This window comes from Podarcis liolepis (assembly GCF_965112155.1).
Source record: "Podarcis liolepis genome assembly, chromosome: 17".
NCBI classification, from domain to species: domain Eukaryota; kingdom Metazoa; phylum Chordata; class Lepidosauria; order Squamata; family Lacertidae; genus Podarcis; species Podarcis liolepis.
Genome location: NC_139571.1, coordinates 7102421 through 7125486, shown reverse-complemented (window position 1 = coordinate 7125486; position 23066 = coordinate 7102421). Strand labels below are relative to the sequence as shown.

At 47.0% G+C, this 23066-nt stretch overlaps 1 protein-coding gene and 1 long non-coding RNA gene across 9 annotated transcripts in view; one reads left to right on the top strand and one right to left on the bottom strand.

The window, feature by feature from the left end:
- Positions 1-23066, bottom strand: part of PDE4A (phosphodiesterase 4A) — a 384429-nt gene that overhangs the window by 27571 nt on the left and 333792 nt on the right. For all 8 annotated transcript variants that reach the window (XM_083482984.1, XM_083482983.1, XM_083482989.1 and 5 more), the window contains 2 exons: positions 8599-8692; positions 1767-1945 (listed from right to left, as the gene is read on the bottom strand). In XM_083482984.1, coding sequence (XP_083339110.1) covers positions 1767-1945; positions 8599-8692 — 273 coding nt within the window. The remainder of the gene's footprint in view (positions 1-1766; positions 1946-8598; positions 8693-23066) is intronic.
- On the top strand, positions 4523-9071 carry LOC310697016. Its single transcript, XR_014520850.1, has 3 exons — positions 4523-4944; positions 8565-8659; positions 8745-9071. It is a non-coding gene; the product is annotated as an uncharacterized lncRNA (long non-coding RNA).

Below are 23066 nucleotides of genomic sequence, written 5' to 3'. Positions count from 1 at the left end.
AGACAAAATAATAAACTTGAATTAGTCCATGAGACGTGCCTAAGCACTGGGTGGACACCGCCACACAATGGGGTGGCCATCCTAGTGTAAGTTAAGGACATATTTGGTGGAACTGTCCTAAGATTGTGAATTCCTGGCAAGAGGTATTGACTGAGTCTGGACATGACATTCCCAGCTTCCAAGCGCTGAGGCTGCCTGCTTCCGCCTTGTGCCCTTTCCTCGTGCTGCAGCTTCAGCAGGTCAACCCAGGTCATTTTAAACCACTGTTGCTCATTAGATCAAAAACAGACACCACCTCCCGGTTTTGGACATAGCAGGCAACTGCGGCTGAAGAGACCGAGATTGAAAGAAGGAAACCAGCACATGAATGGGAAGCGGCGAGTGAAACGCTTGTAACGGGCTTTATGAATTATGGCTGATTAAGCCAAGAATGTTACTTCCAAGCAAGTCCTTTACATCGTTTATAAAGGTAAAGAGCTGCGTCGTCTTGGGCTGATGAAATAGAAAGCAAGTCCCAACCAACACCAACTGGCTAGGAATGTGCAAACTCAGTGGTGGTAAGCCTCTCTGGTCAAGTGTGCCACAAGTCAAGCCCAAAATATGAGGAAATACAAGGCCTCGATAGAAAGTGTTGCACATGCAGATCTGCATGCTTTGATGACCCCCGTCCTTTTTGCCTCTAGCCCAGGGATTGGAAAGGTTTACCTCACCTGGGCTGGTTCACTCCAGCGGAGATCCCTCTGTGGGCCGGAATGCACGTGCCCCATGTTTTCCAGCATCTGCACAGAATCGATTTCCAGCGTCTTCGCAGACGTGGTTTCCAGTGCCATGGAAGCAAGTCCCTGCGCTGTGCTGGTTTAGCGCAGCGCGGGGACTCGCCTAGCGGGCAGCTCGGTTTGGGGGCGGTTTGGGGGCCGGTTAAACAACCCCATGGGCTGCTTGTGGCCCATGGGCCGTAGGTTGCTGACCTCTGCTCTAGCCCATTGAGCCTGGGAGTAAGATGCAGGACAGTGCTGGAGAGGCAAGGAAGAATACAGGCATACACTCTTGTCCAGGCATATTGCAACCTCTCACTTCCTGCCCCTGTTCTGCCGTGACCATCTATTGTCTAGCTGCCACTAAACTGGCTGTTTGGGGGGGGGGGGAATGGAGCACTCAAAAACTGGGCAGTAGATTATCAAGGGGGGTAGTTGGAATGTCACGTCCATTAACAAATTAACTACGTACAGTAGGCATGCAGGTGATGGAGAAATATTGGCTCAAAGATAAAGCAATTAGTTTTATTCTGGGTCAATGGAGAGAGCTCCCATGTCTTCTCTATACTACAAAAGGCAAGAAAGTACTGTTGCCATATGCCTGGAATTTCCCAGACATATCTGGCATACTGCAGCCAGAAGAAGTGCCTGGATGGAAATCACTAAAAATGTCCGGGGAAACGTGGACGTATGGCAACCCATGTCGGCAGTGTTGTTTTTGGTGATTTTCCTTAAAAATAGTTCAAAAACTTCTTCTTTGCTAATTTGCCAAAAAACGCTCAACAACTTTGCCAAAAACGAAGCTCTGGATTTTCACTGTTTGAAATATGGCAGCCCTAGTACTGTTGGTTCTGGAACCAGAACAGAGCAAAACTGGATTCAAAGAAAGTCCTGCCAGAGTCTGTGATCTGTGACCCAGAATCCCCTTCAAAGCTAGATATACCCTTTGACTTTCCACACCAGCCGATGCCCATAATATGGGTGCCAGCCTCCTGCCGCCGCAAATCTCACCTTACTGAGTGGCTCTTCCTGGTCAGTTTTGACCCCAAAGCGGGGAATACTGGAATTGGTCAGGCTGGAACTGTGCATGAGTTTCTTGACTCCGCTGATCTGGCACATGGGTTGCTGCTTCTTCTTCTTCTCCCGCTCTTTCTGTGTTGGGGATGGAATCTCCACATCGTTCTGCTTGTCTGAGGATGAAAAAAGACTGCATCTGAGAGAGAGAAAGAGGACAAGGGCGAAAGACTGAAGGTGCCACTGTCTGACCTGCGCAAGAATCTCTCTGGGCAAACGTGCACCAAGGGGTTACATGACGTGGGCGCAGTTCTGCTCCATCTCTCCAAAACAAAACAGTGCCTACATCAGGCAGAGATTCATCGCTAGCTCACATATTCCAGCCTGAGCTCCTGGAGGCAAAAAGGCCAGTAGTCCCAGTCTCCAGTGCCCTGCACAGAAGCCAGGATAGTTCAAGAAAGGATGGGTGGTCTATGGACGCTGGGTTCAAGACTGTACATGGGCAATAATTTCTCAAGGGACTTGTCAGGCGGTATTGTAGAGCCTTCAGTTACAGAATCATAGAATTGTAGAGTTGGAAGGGACCCTGGCAATCATCTATTCTAGTCCAACTGCTTGCAGTGCAGGATTCTCAACTGAAGTGTCCATGACAGATACTTAAAAACCTCCATGGAAGGAGAGTCCATCACCTTCCAAGGGAGATCCTTCCACTGCTGAACAACTCTTACTGCCAGAAAGATCTTCCTGAGTTTTAATTGGAATTTCCTTTCTTGTACCTTGAAGCCATTGTGGTGCACACAGTTAGTCCTGCCCCACTGTGGTCATACCGATTTAGCAGGTTTTTCCAGGGCTTTGAGTTGTGCTCAGCAAAAGCATAAGCAACTCCCAAGAAGTGTAACCAGTGGTGCTGCAATAAAAGTGTGCATGCTTTGGTCTGATTGCTGAAGGTACCTACTGGATAGTATCAATGTCGGAAGCAGCATAGAAACTATTTTTATGAGAGTGCTGCTGCCATTATGAATAGTAAAATACTGAACTTAAGGAGAACATTGTGGTTCAAGCAAATCCTGTTCACCAATTATAGCGCCCCCAAGGTGTGTGGGGGGGGGCAATGCCATTGGAGGGCCATGTAGCCTCCGTAGTGAGGACTGCTTGTGCCTAGCTTTGGCTGGTTTGCCAGCAACGGCAGTTCCTGAACCGTGCTCCGATTATTTCATGGTTTGATTATTGCACGGTGCCCCATGAAAAGCTTCAGTCAAAGATGGTTTGGAAACTGCAGCTGGTTCAGAACGCTGCTGCAAGGTGGGATCATATTATACTGATCCTGAGAGTGCTTTAATTTTCTGCCGGTGTGCTACCTAGTGCAATTCAAGTTGTTGGTATAAATGCATAAAACCCTGAATAGGTTAGAACTCAAGTGCTTGAAGGAACGCCTTCCCCCTTACCAACCAACCAGTGTTGTAAGATCCGTAGGCCACGACAGAGCAGGGCTTTCTCAGTGGTGGCACCCTGCCTATGGGAGTCTCTCCCTGTATGGATCTGGTGGTCCACCACACTATTTTAATTCAGGCAACAGCTATTTATTTATGCAGGGTTTCTGTCCATCATGGGAGTGACCCTACTGATACAGCTACATCACTAGTTGCTATATGGCATTGATTACTATACTGTGTTGTAGATTATGGTTTTAACTTTGTTTTTAATGCTGTACTTTGTGGAATCTGATAACCCCCCTCAGGGCGGCTAACATCAATAAAATTACAGTAAAAACATAATGGGGGGGGGGACCCAATTTAAAATACAGGTTAAAATGCAATTTAAAACGCAGCCTCATTTTAAAAGTAGCCCATAGATCAAGACCATATGGGGAGGGAAACATAAGGACCAGACTGAGTCCAAACCAAAGGCCAGGTGGAACAGCTCTGTCTTGCAGGCACTGCGGAAAGATGTCAAGTCCCGCAGGACCCTAGTCTCTTGTGACAGAGCGTTCCACCAAGTCGGGGCCAGTACTGAAAAGGCCCTGGCCCTAGTTGAGACCAATCTAACCACCTTGCGACCTGGGACCTCCAAAAATGTTATCATTTGTGGACCTTAAGGTCCTCCGCAGGGCATACCAGGAGAGGCGGTCCTGTAGGTACGTAGGTCCTAGGCCGCAAGGCAGTAACTCCCCATCCAACCCACCCCCAACCCCCCAATTCCATCCATTCCTTTAAATCTATTACCTGTGGACGAGGTATCATGCAATTGCATTCAGCCAGGACTAGAGGGCTCCACTGATCTTTTCAGGAAATGTGCACACTGGAGCTTCAAGGGATGGGGGCAAGGATGTAGTGATTCGGGGGCTGTAGGCCTCTAAGAAGGCTGTGGGGCAGTTTTGTGGAGAGACTCACCCTCAGGAGTGCAGGGCCTCGTTCCCCCACCTTCTTCAAGGACCGTCTCCAGGGGCAAGAAGTCACGGGTGGGGGGCACCCACTGGGAGAAGAGAGGAGGTGGTGGGGACAGCCTGCCCAGGGGTAGGTGGCGAGCCGTGGGTGAGCCCAGCGGGGGCAGGAAGTGGGGAGGGCGCAGGGTGAGGGGGAAGTGAGAGCGGGTCACATCATGGCAGGGCAGAGCTATGCCCCAATTATACCTGCGGGAGAAGCAGCGGCAGGGGGGCCTCATGGTCGAGTGGGGAGGGGGGCAAAAGGCCCTGGGGCAAGCAGAGCACAAGCCATCGCTGCATTCTAGAGTCGGTTGCTAAGAAGCAGGATTGTGACGCCTCAGAGCACCCAGCCAACCAGCAGGCAGTGGGGCTTTCTCGCGAGGGCAAAGCAGAACCCTTTGTGGAGCCACCTCCGCTGCTCTCCAGGGCCCTTCTTCATCCCAAACGCTTCCAAAAGATGAGGAGCTCACTAGGACCCCCTCAAGCCCAGTTTATGAGATCACAAGCACAAAATCAGAAGTGGCTTTCTACCAAGACTGGCAGAGTGTGAGGACATCTCTCACGGAGAGAGAGACAGTGGCCCAGAACTTCCCATAGCTGATTTGCTAATGGAGCCATCTTTTATGCAGACAGGGCAAGAGGCCAGATTCAACCCCATCTTCCACAACAGGACAGCTTCCTGGGTGACCGAGAGCATCCTGGGATTTGCTTGTGAGATGGACATAATAGACTCCACGGGCTGCCTCCAGTATGGTGAGTGCTCCTTGACATGCCGGCCTATTTTGCTTGAATGGTACAATCAGCTCAGGAACAGAAGAGGTTCCTCTCTTTTCCTCACCCCAACTACAGTCATACCTCAGGTTAAATATGCTTCAGGTTGAGCATTTTCAGGTTACGCTCCATGGCGACCCGGAAGTAACGGAGTGTGTTACTTCCGGGTTTTGCTGCTCATACATGACAGACACGGCAAATCGCGACCCGCACACACACAGACGCGGGTTACGTTCGCTTCAGGATGCGAACGGGGCTCCGGAAGGGATCCCGTTCGCATCCAGAGGTACCACTGTAGTAGATCCCTCTCCCAACTCTGAGCTAGGAAGAACTCAGAAGTCCTGGCTATTTCCTACAACGTAATCCCACGCCTATTTCCACACAGCCAAGCATGGGATCTAAATATCCCAGCGGTTCCCAGACGCAGTTCTATTCTGTCCTGCTAGACGCAACTTCCTCTGCCAATATCGGAAATCACCCAGGTTTTCTCCTGCTCTGTAGGGCAGGACTCGAACCAATGGCTTCAAGTTGCAAGAAAGCAGATTCCAACTAAACATCAGGAAGAACTTTCTGACGGTAAGAGCTGTTCAGCAGTGGAACGAACTCCCTTGAGTGGTGGTGGGCACTGCTTCATTGAAGGTTTTTAAGCAGAGCTGGATGGCTATCTGTCACAAATGCTTTAGCTGAGATTCCTGCGCTGTACGGGGTCGAGCTAGATGACCCTTGGGGTCCCTTCCAACTCTATGATTCTGTCATTCTCCTCGCAGCAGCTCTATGCCAGCAAAAATAGTCTGGGCTCTGGGCCAACCAGCTAAATACCAACAGCCTAGATTTGATCTCTCTTTCTTTGATCTCACTCACCTTTTGCACCTCAGCAGCCTTTACTGCCCCACCACCTGACCTGGGCAGGACATGCCGCAGTTGCTTATGTGGAGGAAGAGCGAGTGTGAATTCTGGCCCCAGCACAACCTGCCGTTGGCCTCAGCCCTCAGCCTAAGTTCCGGCTCTCTCACAAGGCTCCCATTGAAGGGGCCGTTTGCATCAACATTTGCTTAAGGCTGGGTATTTGCATCTGCTGACGTCAATGGAGGCCTGGCTTCTTGGGAACTCAGTTAATGGAGGCACCCGGGAGTTTGCCTTGAATGTCCTCAGCTACCAGCTGCCTTTTTCTGGCTGAGGGGAGCGTGTGGGTCTGTCGCAGGGAGATACAGAGAGGAATCTCCAACTCAGCAAGTGCCCGAATGACCACATATACTTGAATGTGTTGTCTAGACACTGTTTTTCTTATGTCAACAGTGTACAGTGGTGCCTTGCAAGACGAAATTAACCCGTTCCGCGAGTCTCTTCGTCTTGCGGTTTTCTCGTCTTGCGAAGCACGGCTATTAGCGGCTTAGCGGCTATTAATGGCTTAGCGGCTATTAACGGCTTAGTGGCTTTAAGAAAAAGGAAACAAACTCGCAATAACTCGCAAGACGTTTTGTCTTGCGAAGCAAGCCCATAGGGAAATTCGTCTTGCGGAACGACTCAAAAAACGGAAAACTCTTTCGTCTTGCGAGGCATTCGTCTTGCGAGGTACCACTGTACACACCACAGAATGTGAGGTGCCCAGCATGGATTTGTGTCCATGACAGTGTCTGGAGGGGAAGTGTTCGCATATCATCGTATGTGTGCCTGAAGTGCCTCACAGTCCAATCCTATGCTCCTTATCCATGGGTTTCAGGGTGTTTTAATCAGAGTAAATGGTTTAGGCTCCAGTCCTACACTCGCTTGCCAGTGAGTTAAGTCCCACTGAACCCAAAGGGCCTTACTTCTGAGTGGAAATATCTAAACTTCCACTGTTAATCTGCAAGTGGAAAGAGCGCAGCATTAGCTTGTCCAGCCTCACATGGCATGGCCCAGCCCTCAAACGCAGGAATCTGGATCCTGTGACAGGAGGCGGTAGAGCCCATTGTCAAATAGGAGGCACAGCCCCCAAGGGTGCTGGTTCCAGCTCTTGCACCCAGAGTTGTCCAACAGCTGAACTTCAGTGTGCAGGACAAATAATCTGTAAGTGGAAATGGACATGTAACCTTGGCGTAAGGTGGGGTTATGCACTGCCTACAGAACGCTAAGCTTACTAGGAAAGCTCAGCCACACCTAACCGTGAAACAAAAAAAACACTGAAGCAAAACGTTTAAACAAGATAATGCAAAAGAAACAAACACAAATGGGATGGAAGTGATATTGAATAGGGAGGGGAAAAAGAGGTGCGCCAAAGTTTCACTCTCACATATTTAAGGTGAGAGGGGGTCTTTTGGAGTACTTTTCTCAAGGTGGTGAACATAGTTCTCCTCCTCCCCATTTCATTCTCACAACTATCCTGTGAGGTAGGTTAGGCTAATTGATGGTGACTGGCCCAAGGTCACCCGGCGGGCTTCATGCCTGCGCGGGGATTCGAACCCTGCTCTCCCAGGTCCTAGTCTGACACTCTTAACACTCCAACCACTACGCCACACTGGCTCTGAGCTGTTGAACTGTAACTCTGGACAGCATAGTAGTAAGTCTCTTGGAGGCAAATTTGAACGTGGATGTCCTCTGGCTCCTTTACATTACTTTCAACTGTGTGTGTGCTTGAATATGCAATTCCAGCCACATTCTCATGGAGTCTTGGGGAACTATGTGAAAATGGAACTAGAAGTATCTTCATCCCACTCCCCACCCATTCAATGCCTCACTGATCATCAAAAAGGGGGTGCTTGGGGGGTTATGTATGTGAACAGACAGTGGACCCTTGGGTTACGTTACCTTCGGGTAATGTAACTTTTGGGTTGCTAATGTGGCAAACCCGGAAGTGTATACGTCTGGGTTTCGTCACACGCGCATGTGCAGAAGCACTCTGCACACTTCGCGCATGCGCAGAAGCGCTCTATCACGCCGTGTGTGTGTGTACAGAAGTGGTGCCTCTAGATGTGGACTTTTCGGGGTACAGATGGATGCCCGGAACGAATTAAGTTCATATCCGGAGGGTCCACTGCATTCATAAAACTTCACCTCTGCATTTGAGCTCAACTCTAAGGAAAATAACATAATATTAAGAGATATCCCTGAAGAGATGCCTGACAAATTTTGGGTTAGTTCATTGTTAGACTCCGACAGGTAATATGAGAGCCATTTTTAGATTACAGCTAAGCTATGCAGACAGACCTAAATACATTTTAATCAGAGCCTATGACAATGGACTGGAGAGATTAAAAATCCTACAGGCTTTATGGCAAAGCTCTGAACTTTCCATTTCAGATTCAATTCCTCCTTTATCAGAAACCTTAAAGAAATGTACAACTTTAATGTTTGCCATGGGATTTTAGATTTAAATTAATTATTTTTCCATACAGGCCAGACAATATATGTTTATATCTCAGAACTATCCCCCCCATGCCATGCACACACTTTTTAAACAGTTTAAAGAACTCTAATAATCCTGAGAGCCAAATTGTGTAATGGTAATGTATGAGCAATGAGGAAAGTTGATGCTAGTTATTATTATTACTTGCTTATCCTGTGCTGCAAAAGAAAATTATACTAGGCATTAATATATTATTATTATTGCTTTCTTTTTCTTTCAGGGCCTCAACAGTCAAAAGGCACCTTTACACTCACCTAAGAAGGTGTTGGAAATATATTCAGAGACCTGGTTTCCAGAGCGGCTCATTTCAGAGAGGTGGGTTAGTTCACGGTTCAGCATTCTTTTGAACTGTCAGAGACAAGAGGAAGGAGTTAACATGGGTTTTCTGTCACATACACAGGTATGAACAGGTCATGCAATTGTGTGTCACTGTATATGACTTACAAGACAGTCTGAATTTGAACATGTATGCATACACAGGCATTGAGAAAGAGAACAACAACTAAAGAAGACGTTATTGGATCAGAACAAAGGGCCCATCTGGTTGTCACAGAGGCCAACAAGATTCACATGGGAAGTCCAGAAGCAAGACATGAATGCAATTGCCTCTGACTCTGGAGGCAAACATCATGGCCAGATGATGGCAGCCACATGGTCCATGAATACCTGTGAGCCACTACTTGTGGGTAAATGTGTGAGAGAATAAACATGTGTGCCACATCTTGAATCATGTGTGTTCTTCTAGTCCAGGGGTGGGTAACCTGTGGTCCAGTTGCTGTTAGGCCACCAGTTCCCAAGAGTTCTGGCCATCCTGGGTGGGGCTGATGGGAGCTGGAGTCCACCAACATCGGGGTGTGTGTATGTTAATTAGGTTCCTCACCACAGTGCAATGGATTTCAAACTGTCTTCCTAGGAATTACAGCATTTCTAAGGGGGCTTCCTACTGAGAAAACTGCAAATAAGCTTGTTTTCCACTTCCAATCATCTCCTGCTCACTGATCAAGCTAGACTTCAGCTAGGCTCAACTGGCCTAGCCAGTTCTCTTGTCTGAATAGGGTGTGTGCACCCAATAACATGCACTGGAACCCTTTGTAACACATGTGGGGATGCACTGGCAGAAAAACCAACATTAGGGTAAGAAGCTTGACAACTGACACTCTTAGTAACACACATTACCATTGCCCATGCATATATTTTTGTGTGAGTACACAAGCATGCATTCATACTTTCCCCATGTGTGGAGATGCTATTGTGTGGATACGGAGGTACAGTGTCTCAGCTGCACAAGAACGCTTGTGCAAGCATGTGATGCACTGATACACAGTCATGGGAACTCACAGACTTTTATTAATACTGTTGCAAAAGTTGGGCGCCACTCCCAATCTCTGCCAAGCCATGGCAAGATTCCAAGGAGGTTCCAGGGTCTGCGCTTGTTTGAGATGCAAGACACAGCAGAGGCTGTCATAGCCTTAAGATATATGGTTTATTCACATATATATACTTTTAATCTGCGTGGAGTCCAGGAACTCAGCTACATTAGTAAAGAAACAGCAATTTGAATGCGCTATAAATATGTAACACCAGATGACGCCAGAGAACAGGAAATTTTAAAACACAGTTTTCCATAGAGATTTTTTTCCCTTTTGTTATAATGATCTAATTTTTGACTTATTTATAGTGGGGTTTTTTCCTGTGTCTAGATCCACTCCAGATCTTACAGCATGGCCATTTCAAGAGGGGCTTGTTCCCCACAGCAGTACAGCAGCTGATTCCAGGGCATTTCTCTCTACTTGCCTTCAGCCAGCCAGCCCGTCCAAGATCATTCTGGCCTTTTTTTCAGCCATTGTGCCAAAGGCTCCAGACTCTTCCTGTGACATCATGCCCAGTTACCCTGGCAACCTTCCGAATCCCCAGTCTCTGTTCACACTTCAGGGCAGAAGAGCAGGAGTGTTCTCTTGCCTTGCCAATGGCCCTGAATTGTTTCTTAAAGGCCCAAGCTTGGCCGTTCTGCATAGGCTAGTCCAGGAATTCCTCCACAACTTGTATTTTCCCTTCATATCCCAAATAATAAAAATCCTACCATTTATTAATTTCTACTACTCACGAATAGACCCTGTTACCTCATATCTGTAACAATACAACACAAATACAATAACAATACAAAGGACATGCCATACCCATGGACACATGTTGCTTTAGCCCAAATGCAACCCAGAGTATGGAAAACTGACTTGCAAATGTGTGCGGACTCTCAAAACAGCTCAGGTTCAAGAGGGCTTCACGAGTGAAACCCCAATCTATTGTGGCACAGGGACATCATTTACACAGAGAGGACAGGGAGGTCATTTCATCCACTGACCCATCCATGCCTCACCCACCAGCTGACGTTTCAACCCATATGCAATCATTGCACGTGAATAATTCCTTACGGGTCATCCGCATGTTTGACCAGCTTCATAAACTGGGTAGCTCTTGATATTGAGAATGCACACCAAAGGCACAAATTCCCTAGTTTCAATAAAAGAAATTCAATTTTTTTAAATCCATGTTGATAACACAGCTGTCTCTTTATTATGACATTTTTTAAAAACAACAACAACACACAGGGATTTCCGTGTGATCTCATTGGGACAGGCGGTGGCGGGGGAATCTAAACTGGTCCATGGTTTAGTTCAGGGGTCAGCAAACTTTTTCATCAGGGGGCTGGTCCACTGTCCTTCAGACCTTGTGTGGGGCTGGACTATATTTGGGGGTGGGGGGATGAACAAATTCCTATGCCCCACAAATAACCCAGTGATGCATTTTAAATAAAAGGACCCATTCTACTCATGTAAAAACACGCTGATTCCCAGACCACCCGAGGGCTGGATTTAGAAGGCAATTGGGCCGGATCCGGCCCCTGGGCCTTAGTTTGCCTACCCATGGTATAGATCAGTGGTGGGGAACCTGTGGCTCTCTGGATGCACCTGGACTGCAATTCGCAGCATCCCTGAACACTGACCACGTTGTCAGAAGTTGGAGTCCAGCAACATCTGGAAGGCCACAAGTTCCCCACATTTGGTCCAGATGGATACACCAAATGTCAGATGATGTGGTAGCAGGTTTTCATGCCCAGCATTGAAAGAAAGTGTGGTGAGCTCATTGGACATCAAAATCTTGGAAGTTTTTGTGTGTGTGTGTGTTTTTGGCGGGGTGGGGGGGCAGACAGACACATTGTCTGGTAATCCTGCAATAGACCGACTTCATTTCATCTTATCATTTCTAAAGCCTTGGTACACCTTGGTAGTCTGAAGCTTAATCCCTTCCTGCAACCAGCACTACCAAACTCAGCACCAAGGATTTGGGGCAAAGGGACTGGCTTTCCCAGTTCGGTGCCTGACATTGCTGTCATTTCAAAACCCACTTTGTCCTTGAAAAAACTCCCGGATGCTGCTCCCTGGCAGAAGGGTTGAGGTGACTCATCAGCTCGCCAGCCAAGACATGGGTAATGCTACAGACCGCCCAGCTGCAGCAGCCTCAGGAAGAAAGCAAAGGGAAAAACCACCTTCCAGGAGGACTTCCACAGTGCTGCTTCAGCTGTTCTTGATTAGGGGTCAGGATGCTGTTATGTGGAAGTGCAATCCAAGGCCTGCACTTCTCTGATCCAGGACAAAAAAACAAACCCCTTCTTCCTTTGCTTGGACTCACCCAGGCATGCAAACGCTCTGCAGATGGATGCTCTTGCCCTGTCCCTGCCAATCCCCCAAAAGGGCTTTTCTTCAGCTGCAAATCACCAGAACTCAGTTCCGGCACCTCTCAGGTAGATGCCATTGCCATGATAAGAGAACAAGGGAGGCCCTGATGGTGAGTTCCGGCACCTCTTTTTCTAGAAAAACAGCGTTGCCCACACATACCCAGCTAGAGCCTACATGGAAATTCTGTCCTTCATTGCTATGTCTCTTATACCTGCCCTTTTTCCTGATTCAAACTTGCCCTTTCCTTGTTGCAGGGTGCTTGAGAGGTCAACGTGCTTCTCTGTGACTCCTGGGAAAAGGGCAGAATACAAACTCAGATAAATGATCCAAATCGCTGCTTCTTACTTGTGTGAAGATGCAGTACAGTAGATGCTCAGGTTGCGAACATGATCCGTGCAGGAAGCACGTTCGCAATCCGCAGCGGTCACAACCCGCAGCGCTGTGTCTGCGCACACGCGGGTTGCGATTCAGCACTTCTGCGTATGTGCAAAGCACGATTTAGGGCTACTGTGCATGCGTCAAAACCTGGAAGTAACCTGTTCCGGTGCTTCCGGGTTCGGTGCAGTGCACAACCCGAAGCATCTGTAACCCGAGTTATTACTGTAGTGGCATGTTTGAGCATTGCCAACATGGCTCTTAAGGAGCAAGCCAAGAACATTGGGTTAGTGTATTTCAGGCCCATCCAACTCCCAAGAGACTGTGATCTACTCACATTATAAAAATACTGGCTGTGATCTACCCATTGTTATTGACCAGCAAAGTTTTTTGGGGGGGGGGGAGGAATCTACTGCAATCTACCACAGATGTCTAGTGATCTACTGGTAGATCATGATCTACCTGTTGGACATGCCTAGTGTATTTGATTCCTGAAGAGCACCTGCTTCAAGTTAGGCTGATCTCCCTAAAGCCCTGTGGCTGATAAGGACAACTTGCCTATACAGCTTGCCAAGCTAGCTTCCCAAGAGCAGTATGTGGTGGAAGGAGGTTGCGTGTGTGTGTCTGTGTCTGTCTGTGTGTGTGTGTGTGTGTGTGTGTGTGTGTGTGTGTGTGTGTGTTGATTTCCTGCCTTCTTCCAAAACACTTTTCACACGGCTAGTTGTCTGCTACCACAGCCAAGTAGAAAAATGAGTAGCTACCACCTAGACATGTCCTTAGCCTGAGAGTACGGAGTGTTAAACCAGCCAGGGACCATCACAAGTACAATCTTCTCCCTCCTCCCACATCTTTCTCAAGTGTTTAGCCAGACTTTCTCCCCTTGCATAACAGAAGCTGGCCAGCAACAATACATCAAGTCTGGAGTGGAGTCAGCTGAATGTAGCTTCAACCAGATCCATGGGCATAGCCAGGATTTTTGTTGGGGGGGGGGAGAGAGAGAGGAGTTGAGCTTTTGGGGGGAAATCGCCCCCCAAAGTTGTCAAGCTGTTTTTGAGAGATCACCTCAAAAGTTGTGGAGCTTCTGTTGGGCGGTGTGTGTGTGTGTCAAGAACCTCAGTTTCTTAAGCATTATTAATGCTTTTTGATACTTTTTGAGGATTTGCCGCCCCCCCCGACTACACCCACGACCAGACCCTGCCTTGAAGCAGGTACATAAAAGAGCTGCCAGTGTTTAGGACCGGAAAGTGTTTTGGGAGGCAGACTTCCTTGCCACAAGACCCAGCTGCAATCCAGCTTCTGCTGTTGGCCCGATTCCTCTGCTCAACTCCCTTTTATCATTTGCTAGCAAACTACCTATCTTTACGACAGACAAGGCAGATGAGGGCAGAGGGGTTGATGTAGGTTTCAGCATGTTCTGTGCACAAGCACACGCTGAAACCTCTGTGGGAGCCCTGTGCACGAAGGCCATGTCACCCTACAGTGAGGTAGAAGGCAGATTTTGCTTTTGCACAAAGCACTTGTCTCCCATAGGTGTGAACAGCGTTCATACACATATGAGAGAAAGAAGGGAATGAACTTTAGGAGTTGGAGTTAAATTAGCTCTCCGAAACTGGAAACTCTATTCACTACATTTCCTTACCACCCCCCCCAAAACCCCCCTCTTCTATAAGTCATTAAGATTTCTTTCAGGGTATGCCATGAGGGCTGGGAGAAGCAGACTTGCCAGACTGCTCAGCAGATGAAAGGCTGGGCTAAACCTGAACTACAAAACATCAGTGTAAATCCAGAAAGTAATTTTCCCCCCTCTTACATGCTCACTCCCACCAAATGAAGATATGAAGGTGATTGCATTAACTTGCTTTCACCCATACTACTTAAAGCACTTACAAGCCTCTTTCCTGAGCCTGGTGTGCTTGTGTAAAAGGCAGAAATGCAGTTTTAAATATGTGAGTGTATTAAGCTTTTAAAAATCAATTGATGACCATCTGAGAAGGTGGATTAAAAACCCTCATTTTAGCCTGTGCATCACCTGTGAACAGAAGCGTTCCATCTGGAGCGTATTTTTAGTTCTCTGCTTGCATGTCAACATTTAAAGCAGGAAAAGCATTAGCTTGCAAACAGTGGTAGTGAATTAACTGAAGAAAGGATAGATTCCCAAGTGATAATTAAAGTACTTTAAAATGCACGTGCCATTTGGGCTTTATACTCCCTCACGGTATGATTATTCTCCAGCATGAAACAAAGGTCAAAATTGCACTGCCACTGCCAAATGCCCACTGCTCTCAAAATCTATTAGGGCACCAGCCATTATGACAACATGGGCATAGCTGGGGGGGGGGCAGGGGAGTGGCAGCTGCCCCCCAGCAAATAAATCAATAAAAATACTTAACTAATGGAAGTTCTGCCCCCTACCTGAAGCCTGCCCCTCCCCAACATAAATCCTAGCTACGCCCATGGATGACAATGTACCATATACAAAGTAGGATCCTCGTACCTACGGGACTGCCTCTCCTGGTATGCCCAACGGAGGACCTTAAGGTCCATAAACAGTAACACCCTAGAGGTCCTGGGCCCTAAGGAAGTCAGATTAGCCTCAGCCAGAGCCAGGGCCTTTTCAGCACTGGCTCCGGCCTGGTGGAACGCTCTGCCTCATGAGACCAGGGCCCTGCAGGATATGATTTCTTTCCGCAGGGCCTGTAAGACAGAGTTGTTCCTCCTGGCCTTTGGCTTAGGATCAATTTGATTCCCTCCCCCTCTTTCTTTTTTCCTTTCTCCTCCTGTGAAGAGGCTGTATTTTAATGTTTTGATGTTGTATTTTAATTCTTGTTTTTTAAGTTGTATTTTAATCAACTTGTTTTATTATTGGTTGTTAGCCGCCCTAAGTCTGGTCTTGGCTGTGGAAGGCGGGGTATAAATAAAAATTATTATTATTATTATTATTATTATTATTATTATTATTATTATTATTATAGAGGGCTTGGGGTGGGGAGTCCCAGATCTGTTGTGGATCCTCCAACCATGGCTTTTGCTGCTCAGCCTGAGAACCAACTACATGTAGAGCCAGCATTTCCTAACTTCCACTCACTTAGCTCCACCCTTGTTTTGAAGCTGGGCATAACCTGTAAGAGTAGGCTTTCAGCTATTTCCTAGCCCACCCCACTTTCACACAGGGTTCCCTGTCCCTCTGGTGCAACAACTATTATGGGTGGCTATAAATGACATTTCCTTAAGTACTTAATGCCCAAGACATGTCTCTCGCCACTGGGTTGTTTGTACTGTCCAAGTAAGGAGGTTTTAAGGAGATATTTCTATTCCATAACAGTGGCCGTGTTCTCCCCTCCACACACACTGGACCAGGCACCCCAGACAAATGGCATCCTGTTTCATGGAATACAACCATGATATGTTAAAAGGTAAAGGGACCCCTGACCGTTAGGTCCAGTCGCGGACGACTCGGGGGTTAAGCCGCTCAACTCGCTTTATTGGCCAAGGGAGCTTCCAGGTCATGTGGCCAGCATGACTAAGCCGCTTCTGGCGAACCAGAGCAGCGCACATAAACGCCGTTTACCTTCCCGCCGGAGCGGTACCTATTTATCTACTTGCACTTTGACATGCTTTCGAACTGCTAGGTTGGCAGGAGTAGGGACCGAGCAACGCGAGCTCACCCTGTCGCGGGGATTTGAACCGCCGACCTTCTGATCGGCAAGTCCTAGGCTCTGTGGTTTAACTCACGGCGCCACCTGCATACAACCATGATAGGTTACCACGTGCTAAATTGTGGCCTAGTGCTTCCAAATAGCAGGTGATATAGTCAAATTATGCCTGGGCTGTATCATGTCAGATGAAAGGCAATGGAATAGCATGAGATACACATGCAATAGATAAAATTCCTAGGAAACAGCAAATTAGCATGCCAGGAAGCAGGATCCTAGCTCACCTTTCCCTCTGACTTGCTAATTTTATATGTGCAGGATTTTCCGCCCCCGTGGGGAACTTTTCTGTTGTGTGAAACGTCCACCTGCAGTCTAAAGTGGTATGGTCCACAGCACAGGTTTACCAGCTCAATTGCTCTTCATGAGAAGTTGGGCCTGTGCTTCAGTCTCTTACCAGAGGCTGCTAATAGCTCAGTCCACCTTCAAGAACGAGTGTTTGTGGCCGTGCTCAGAGACGGAAGTGGGGGCAGTGTTTGTGGGCAGTCCCAAGTTTTCACAAGATGGAGTTCTTACATGTGTGAGAACTTACACCAGCGTGTCAAGAAGCTGCTTCCCCACTTCTCTTGGCTGCAAGGTCGGCCTGACACATTTTAATCACCTCGGGGTGTCCCATTTTCCCTTGCCATGCTAGTGCATTCTGAGGCCCAGTTTCTCTGGCCTCTTCCATTCCAAACCTACAAGCTCATTCTCTCTCCACCCCCTGCCCCAGGATCACGTGTCCCAAACATCTTCCTCAACTGCTTTGATTTCGTCTTTTTCTCCCCTCAGCAAAGCTACCAATCCCTCCCCTCCTGCTTCCCATCACACATTTCCTCAAAGCTGCATATAGCGGAACCACAAAAGGGGGGGGGGGAGAGAAGAGAAGAGACATGAAAAGGGGAACAGAAGTGGCATCCTCGTCATCTCTGGCAGCCAATCCGCTGCGCCTCAGAACTATCTCCATAGCAACAAGAGTCTCCTTAGCAACTGCCCCCATTTTCAGACCAGAGGACCGGGTCTCTGGGAAATCCTCCAAACGCAAGACAAAGTGGAGGATAGAATCCCTTGGATTTAACCCATTCTCTTTATATTATGTTAAACACATATGCCCCTACTGAACTTTGGGGAAAACAATCTCTTCAGATGCCCAAAATTCAGACAGGCCCTCGCAAATGCCCTCGCAATCTGAGGCAGAGGAAGAAAAGCTTCCATTTCCCCTCTCTGCCCCCAAGCTGAAGGCTCTTTCCACCTAGGTAGGATTAACAACATCCCCTCTTTTTCCTTCTGTGCTGCTCCCACATCTGCCTCATTCATATCCAGGCAGGCAGGTTTGTGGTATGGCAAGAAGGCCAGATGGCTGCTGTTGTGTCTCCCACCCAGTTCTGGGCACCACAGTTTAAGAAGGGCATTGACAAGCTGGAATGTGTGCAGAGAAAGGTGACCAAGATGATCAAGGGTCTGGAAGCCAAGCCTTATGAGGAATGGTTGAAAGAGCCAGGGATGCTTAGCCTGGAAAAGGGGAGACTGAGACGAGATATCTTCAAATATCTAAAGGGCTGTCATGTGGAGCTTGTTTTCTCCTGCTCTGGAGGGTAGAACCTGAACCAATGGTTTCAAGTTACAAGAAAGGAGATTCCAACTAAACACCAGGAAGAACTTTCTGGCAGTAAGGGCTGTTCAGCAGTGCAACAGACTCCTACGAGAAGTGGTGGACTCTCGTTCCTTGAAGGTTTCTAAGCAGAGGTTGGATAGCCATCTGTCATGTACGATCTAGTCGAGATTCCTGCATTGCAGGGGGTTGGATTGTACAAATCATCTGGCCCTTCCTTCCACCCCATTCTTTGTTTTCCTAAGTGGGTTAGACCCCTGCAATACCATGACTGCACTTTCATAAATTGTGGGTTAACAACGCACTCGGTTGTAGAGTTGCTCCAGGGTAGTGTGGGGAAATTTAAAATGGCAGGTTGTAGCTGAGCACCAAGGGGACTCAGATTAAGTGTCAGGGCCCCTGACTGGGTCCTGCATAAGGGGGTCAGTTGCTGACCCTGGGCCTGAACCTGGCAGTACAGTGGTGCCCCGCAAGACGAATGACTCGCAAGACGGAAAGCTCGCTAGACGAAAGAGTTTTCCATTTTGGAGGTGCTTTGCAAAACGAATCTCCTATGGGCTTGCTTCGCAAGACGAAAATGTCTTGCGAGTTCCTGCTGGGTTTTTTCCCTCCCCCCCCTTTTCTAAGCTGCTAAGCTGCTTAGCAGCTGATCCGATAAGCCGATAAGCCGCTAAAAGCTGCTAATAGCGCTAATCCATCAATGGGCTTGCTTCGCAAGACGAAAAAACCGCTAGACGAAGAGACTCTCAGAACGGATTCTTTTCGTCTTGCGAGGCACCACTGTACAAATATCTGAAGTATCTGAAGACTGGCCATGCTTGAATATACCAAGAGTATGAGACTTCATTAGGCATGTGCATGAGGGTGAGAGGGGTGATATTATCCCACCCCACTTTTTGTGTGTAGAAAGGACAACACTGGTTTTTAGAACTTGCTCTACTTCGAAGAGAGGCATGTGCAGGTCAAGGTAAATGAGAAACACAACTGAAGCAGAAACATGACCCCTAGCTTTGCGGATACCACTGGTTTGGATGTGAAGCTTGTTTTGCTCCTAATCAACCATGATTTGTAGCTAAGGTTTGCTCCTGGCCTGCTGACAGTGGTTTGTTGAGAGTGAAACAAACCATAATGTTTTGTGTTCAGACATAAACCAGGGATTATGGTTTTTGCTTTTATGGGCGAGCGGGGAGGAGACGCTCCAATCTGGTTTTTACCAGGAGTACACCTTCTACTGGGACGCAGGTGGCGCTGTGGGTTAAACCACAGAGCCTAGGACTTGCTGATCAGAAGGTCGTTGGTTCGAATCCCTGTGATGGGGTCTGCTCCCGTTGTTCAGTCCCTGCTCCTGCTAACCTAGCAGTTCGAAAGCACGTCAAAGTGCAAGTAGATAAATAGGTACTGCTCCAGCGGGAAGGTAAACGGCGTTTCTGTGCACTGCGCTGGTTCGCCAGAAGTGGCTTAGTCATGCTGAACACATGACGCAGAAGCTGTACACCGGCTCCCTCGGCCAATAAAGCGAGATGAGCGCCGCAACCCCAGAGTCGTCCGTGACTGGACCTAATGGTCAGGGGTCCCTTTACCTTTACACTTTTTACTATAGACTGAAACCATGCTGTGGGAAATGGGCTGCTGACTGAAGCCTGAATGCTTTCCGTCTTGATGAAGAAGGAAAGCAGCAACACTTCACAGATAAAGACAAAAAGTCAGTGAAATAAATAATCACCTAGACAATCTGAATTATTTTAACTCAGCAGAGTTAAGACAGCATTTTATCCAAGGAATTCCAGAGGCAGAGGATTCTACACCCATTAAGGGTTGCAGACTGATCTCTGTTATAAGGAGTAACCTATGGGGAAGCTCTCCTTTACAAGCCCCACTGAAATGAACAGGAAGAACTGCACAGTAATGCTCTTGCACACTTCCCATTCATGCCAATGCAAACATCCTGACAGATTGCGTCCCATATTAATTAGAGAAGGGAGTGTGGGTGGAGGTAACGAACAGCTGAGTTTTCTACCTCAGGAATCAAAATGAATTAGAAACTTAGTAGGGAAATCTCAGAAATAATAGCTGACATACTTGAAAATTCATGGGAAACATATCTGGCCCTTCAAGTTGGAAGAGAAGTACAACAACATGTATCTTTTAAAAGGGGGAAGGAAGGGAGAACAACTTTTGGAATTATGCACCTGCAAGCATCAATGCTGGGAAAGATATTACAATAAGTAAGTTCATAAACGTTTTGAAGAAAATGAGGTATGAACAACCAGTTTACAACCTTTTCTTGTTGTTAAAGTACAGATCCTACAACGTCCTAACTTCCTGCTTTGAAAAACAAATGATTTAGCAGGCAAGGAACACCTGGCAGGTACATATTGGCGCAAGGCTTTGGAGGCCTTAGTCCTTCATGAAAGCCATGCATGGAAGTCTGGAATATATGAACTAGAAGAAACTATCTTAAAATGAATATGCAAATTGGTGGAGAAATCACATATGGCTCAAGATCAGATTGGAATGAGGCTTGATACGAGTACAGCTATCAGTTCTGTAAATGACACAAATTTGTGGTGAACAACAAAGAGTCTAGAGTGGGGATAGAGGACGTGTGGCCCTTCAGCTGTTGCTGGATTCCAGCTCCCATCAGTCCCAGATAGCACAGCCAAGGGTCAGGGCTTGGCTCCACTGCCCCAGCCTAGAGGATAAGTTAAAAATTAAAAGTTCTCAAAAACTGAAGAGCTGGGCACATAGTCATGAAATTAAGTTTTTTCAAAGACAAATGCAAAATGTTCCGTATAGGTACGAAAAACAAAATGCACCATTGTAAGAGAGGAATCTGACTAGGAAGCAACGCTTCTGATTAGGTTGTAAGAGTCACATTTGATAACAAAATGAACCTGAGTCAGCTGAGGCCAGTAAACCCTCATCAGAATCAAGTGATCATGCTTACCAGGAGAGGGAGAAGCGCTCAGCATGGCTTTCTCATCAACATCTTTATTTTGTAGAAGTGTATTCAAAAACACAACCACTCACTCTGGTGCTGCCTGACGTAATCTAGTCCAGGAAAAAACCTGTACAATTTGATGCTTCTGAAAGTATAAACTGCCCCAAAGTGGAGTTTTGTGAAATACAAAGTGCCAATGCCCTCCTTATAGGCTCTGTTCATAACAGCACTATTTCCAAGACTAGGGAAGCTCTAATACTGGTATTTTCAATGCTGGTATGATTTTATTTGAAGGTCTCTGCTCTGGGCATGACTCAAGAAAGTTATTGATGAGCCGGAAAGGTAAGTCTTGCAAGAAAAGGCTGAAAGAACTAGGTATGAAAGAACTAGAGAAAATCAAATCAAATACATTTAAAATATTAGTAATTGTCTCCCAATACTAGAAAGGTAGGTTGGGGATTGATTCTGCATTCTTTTCTAGTAAGTCAATGAGGTTTACTTCTAAGTGAACAGGTTCAGGATTGTACTATTACGGCATTAAGTAGGCAGTCCATTTAAATCCCACTTGTGCCACATTTAAGCTGTTTGGGGGAGGAAGGATACCCCTGACTCAAAGACAACAACCATTAAAAAGTACCATATTTTTTGCTCTATAAGACTCACTTTTTCCCTCCTAAAAAGTAAGGGGAAATGTGTGTGCGTCTTATGGAGCGAATGCAGGCTGCACAGCTATCCCAGAAGCCAGAACAGCAAGAGGGATCGCTGCTTTCGCTGCGCAGCGATCCCTCTTGCTGTTCTGGCTTCTGAGATTCAGAATATTTTTTTTCTTGTTTTCCTCCTCCAAAAACTAGGTGCGCCTTGTGGTCTGGTGCGTCTTATAGAGCGAAAAATACGGTAGCTGGTGAGGGTGAAGGGTAGAATACATATGTGGGAGATGTAATGCTATTCCCACCCTTCTTGTTTTTAAAAAGCCTTGGGCACAAAAAATGGAAGTGCTCAGTCTATACAAAGGGATTTCCAAAGATGCTCAAACTGGCAAGCATCAACAGCCAAGTCTGGGAGAAGCTCTTTTCTGTTTCATCTCTGTGGGGATATTCCTGGAAGTCTTAAAGTCAAGTGGGAAAGCTGATTGCCTCTATGTATTGTGGGGGGACTGATCTAGAGTCTTCTCTTGAGCATTACTTTCCAATGCAATTCTCTTTTGCAGGTTGAGTACCACTTAAGACGGCAACATGTGCCTGAGAAGGGCAGTTATGTCATTAGTGACATCACCAGCACTATGCAGTACGAAAGATTCCATCAACAGTGTCTCCGGAAATTTTTATACATCACTTGGGAAGACAGGCGAACTAATACCAGTGTACTGGAAGAAGCAAAGATCACCAGTGTTGAAACAATGATTCTTCAACATCAACTTCATAGGACTGGTCATGTTGTGCCTGATTGTCGTCTTCCAAAGCAACTACTCTATTCCAAACTTTAAAATGGAAAGCATAATGCTGGTGGTCAACAAAAGAGGTTTAAAGACTGTCTCAAGGCATTTTTTTAAAAATGTAGTATAAACACCAACAATTGGAAACACTTGCCTGCAAGCGCTCCAGTTGGAGAACAGGCTTTACCAAATGTGTCATGGACTTTGAAGACACTCAAACTCAGGACAGAAGGGAGAAACATACTAAGAGGAAGGCACGCTTGGCAAATCCACACCGTGATCAACTCCCACCTGGAAACCTATGTCCCCACTGTGGAAGGATGTGTGGATCCAGAATTGGCCTCCACAGTCACTTACAGACTCATTGTTAAAACCGTGTTTATGGAAGACAATCTTACTCAGCTACGAGTGATAGCCAAAGAAGAAAGTATGCAGTATGTACCCCCTTCCCCTGCTGCTGCCCCAGATGCTTATCCTAGAGAACACTCCAAAACACAACAAAATCTGGAAAGATAATCTCAATTTCCCAATATGCCACACTTTCCCAATATATTGCAGATCTAGGGCTAGGCAAATTGCGGTTCCTCTGAAACAGCAGCTCTTCCTTAAGAGTCAATATCTAGGTCCCATGTACCAAATGGGCAAAGCTGTGCTTCTGCTGCCCTATAAAACAATCATTTAGAAAGCTTCTTAAGCAAAACACTATGAAATACAGCTTACTCATTGTCTTTGCTGGAGAAAAAAATGCTATGACTTATTAAGAGAGGAAAGGCATGTGTAGCCAATTTCTGAAATCACCCAACCTTGGAATGCCAGAAGTGTCCAGGGCAGCCTCCTTTAAACTGGTGCTTTTCCAGATGTTGCTGGACTAGAACTCCCATTACCCCGACCACTGGTCATGTTGGCTAGTGGGAGTCCAACACATCTGGAGGGCACCAG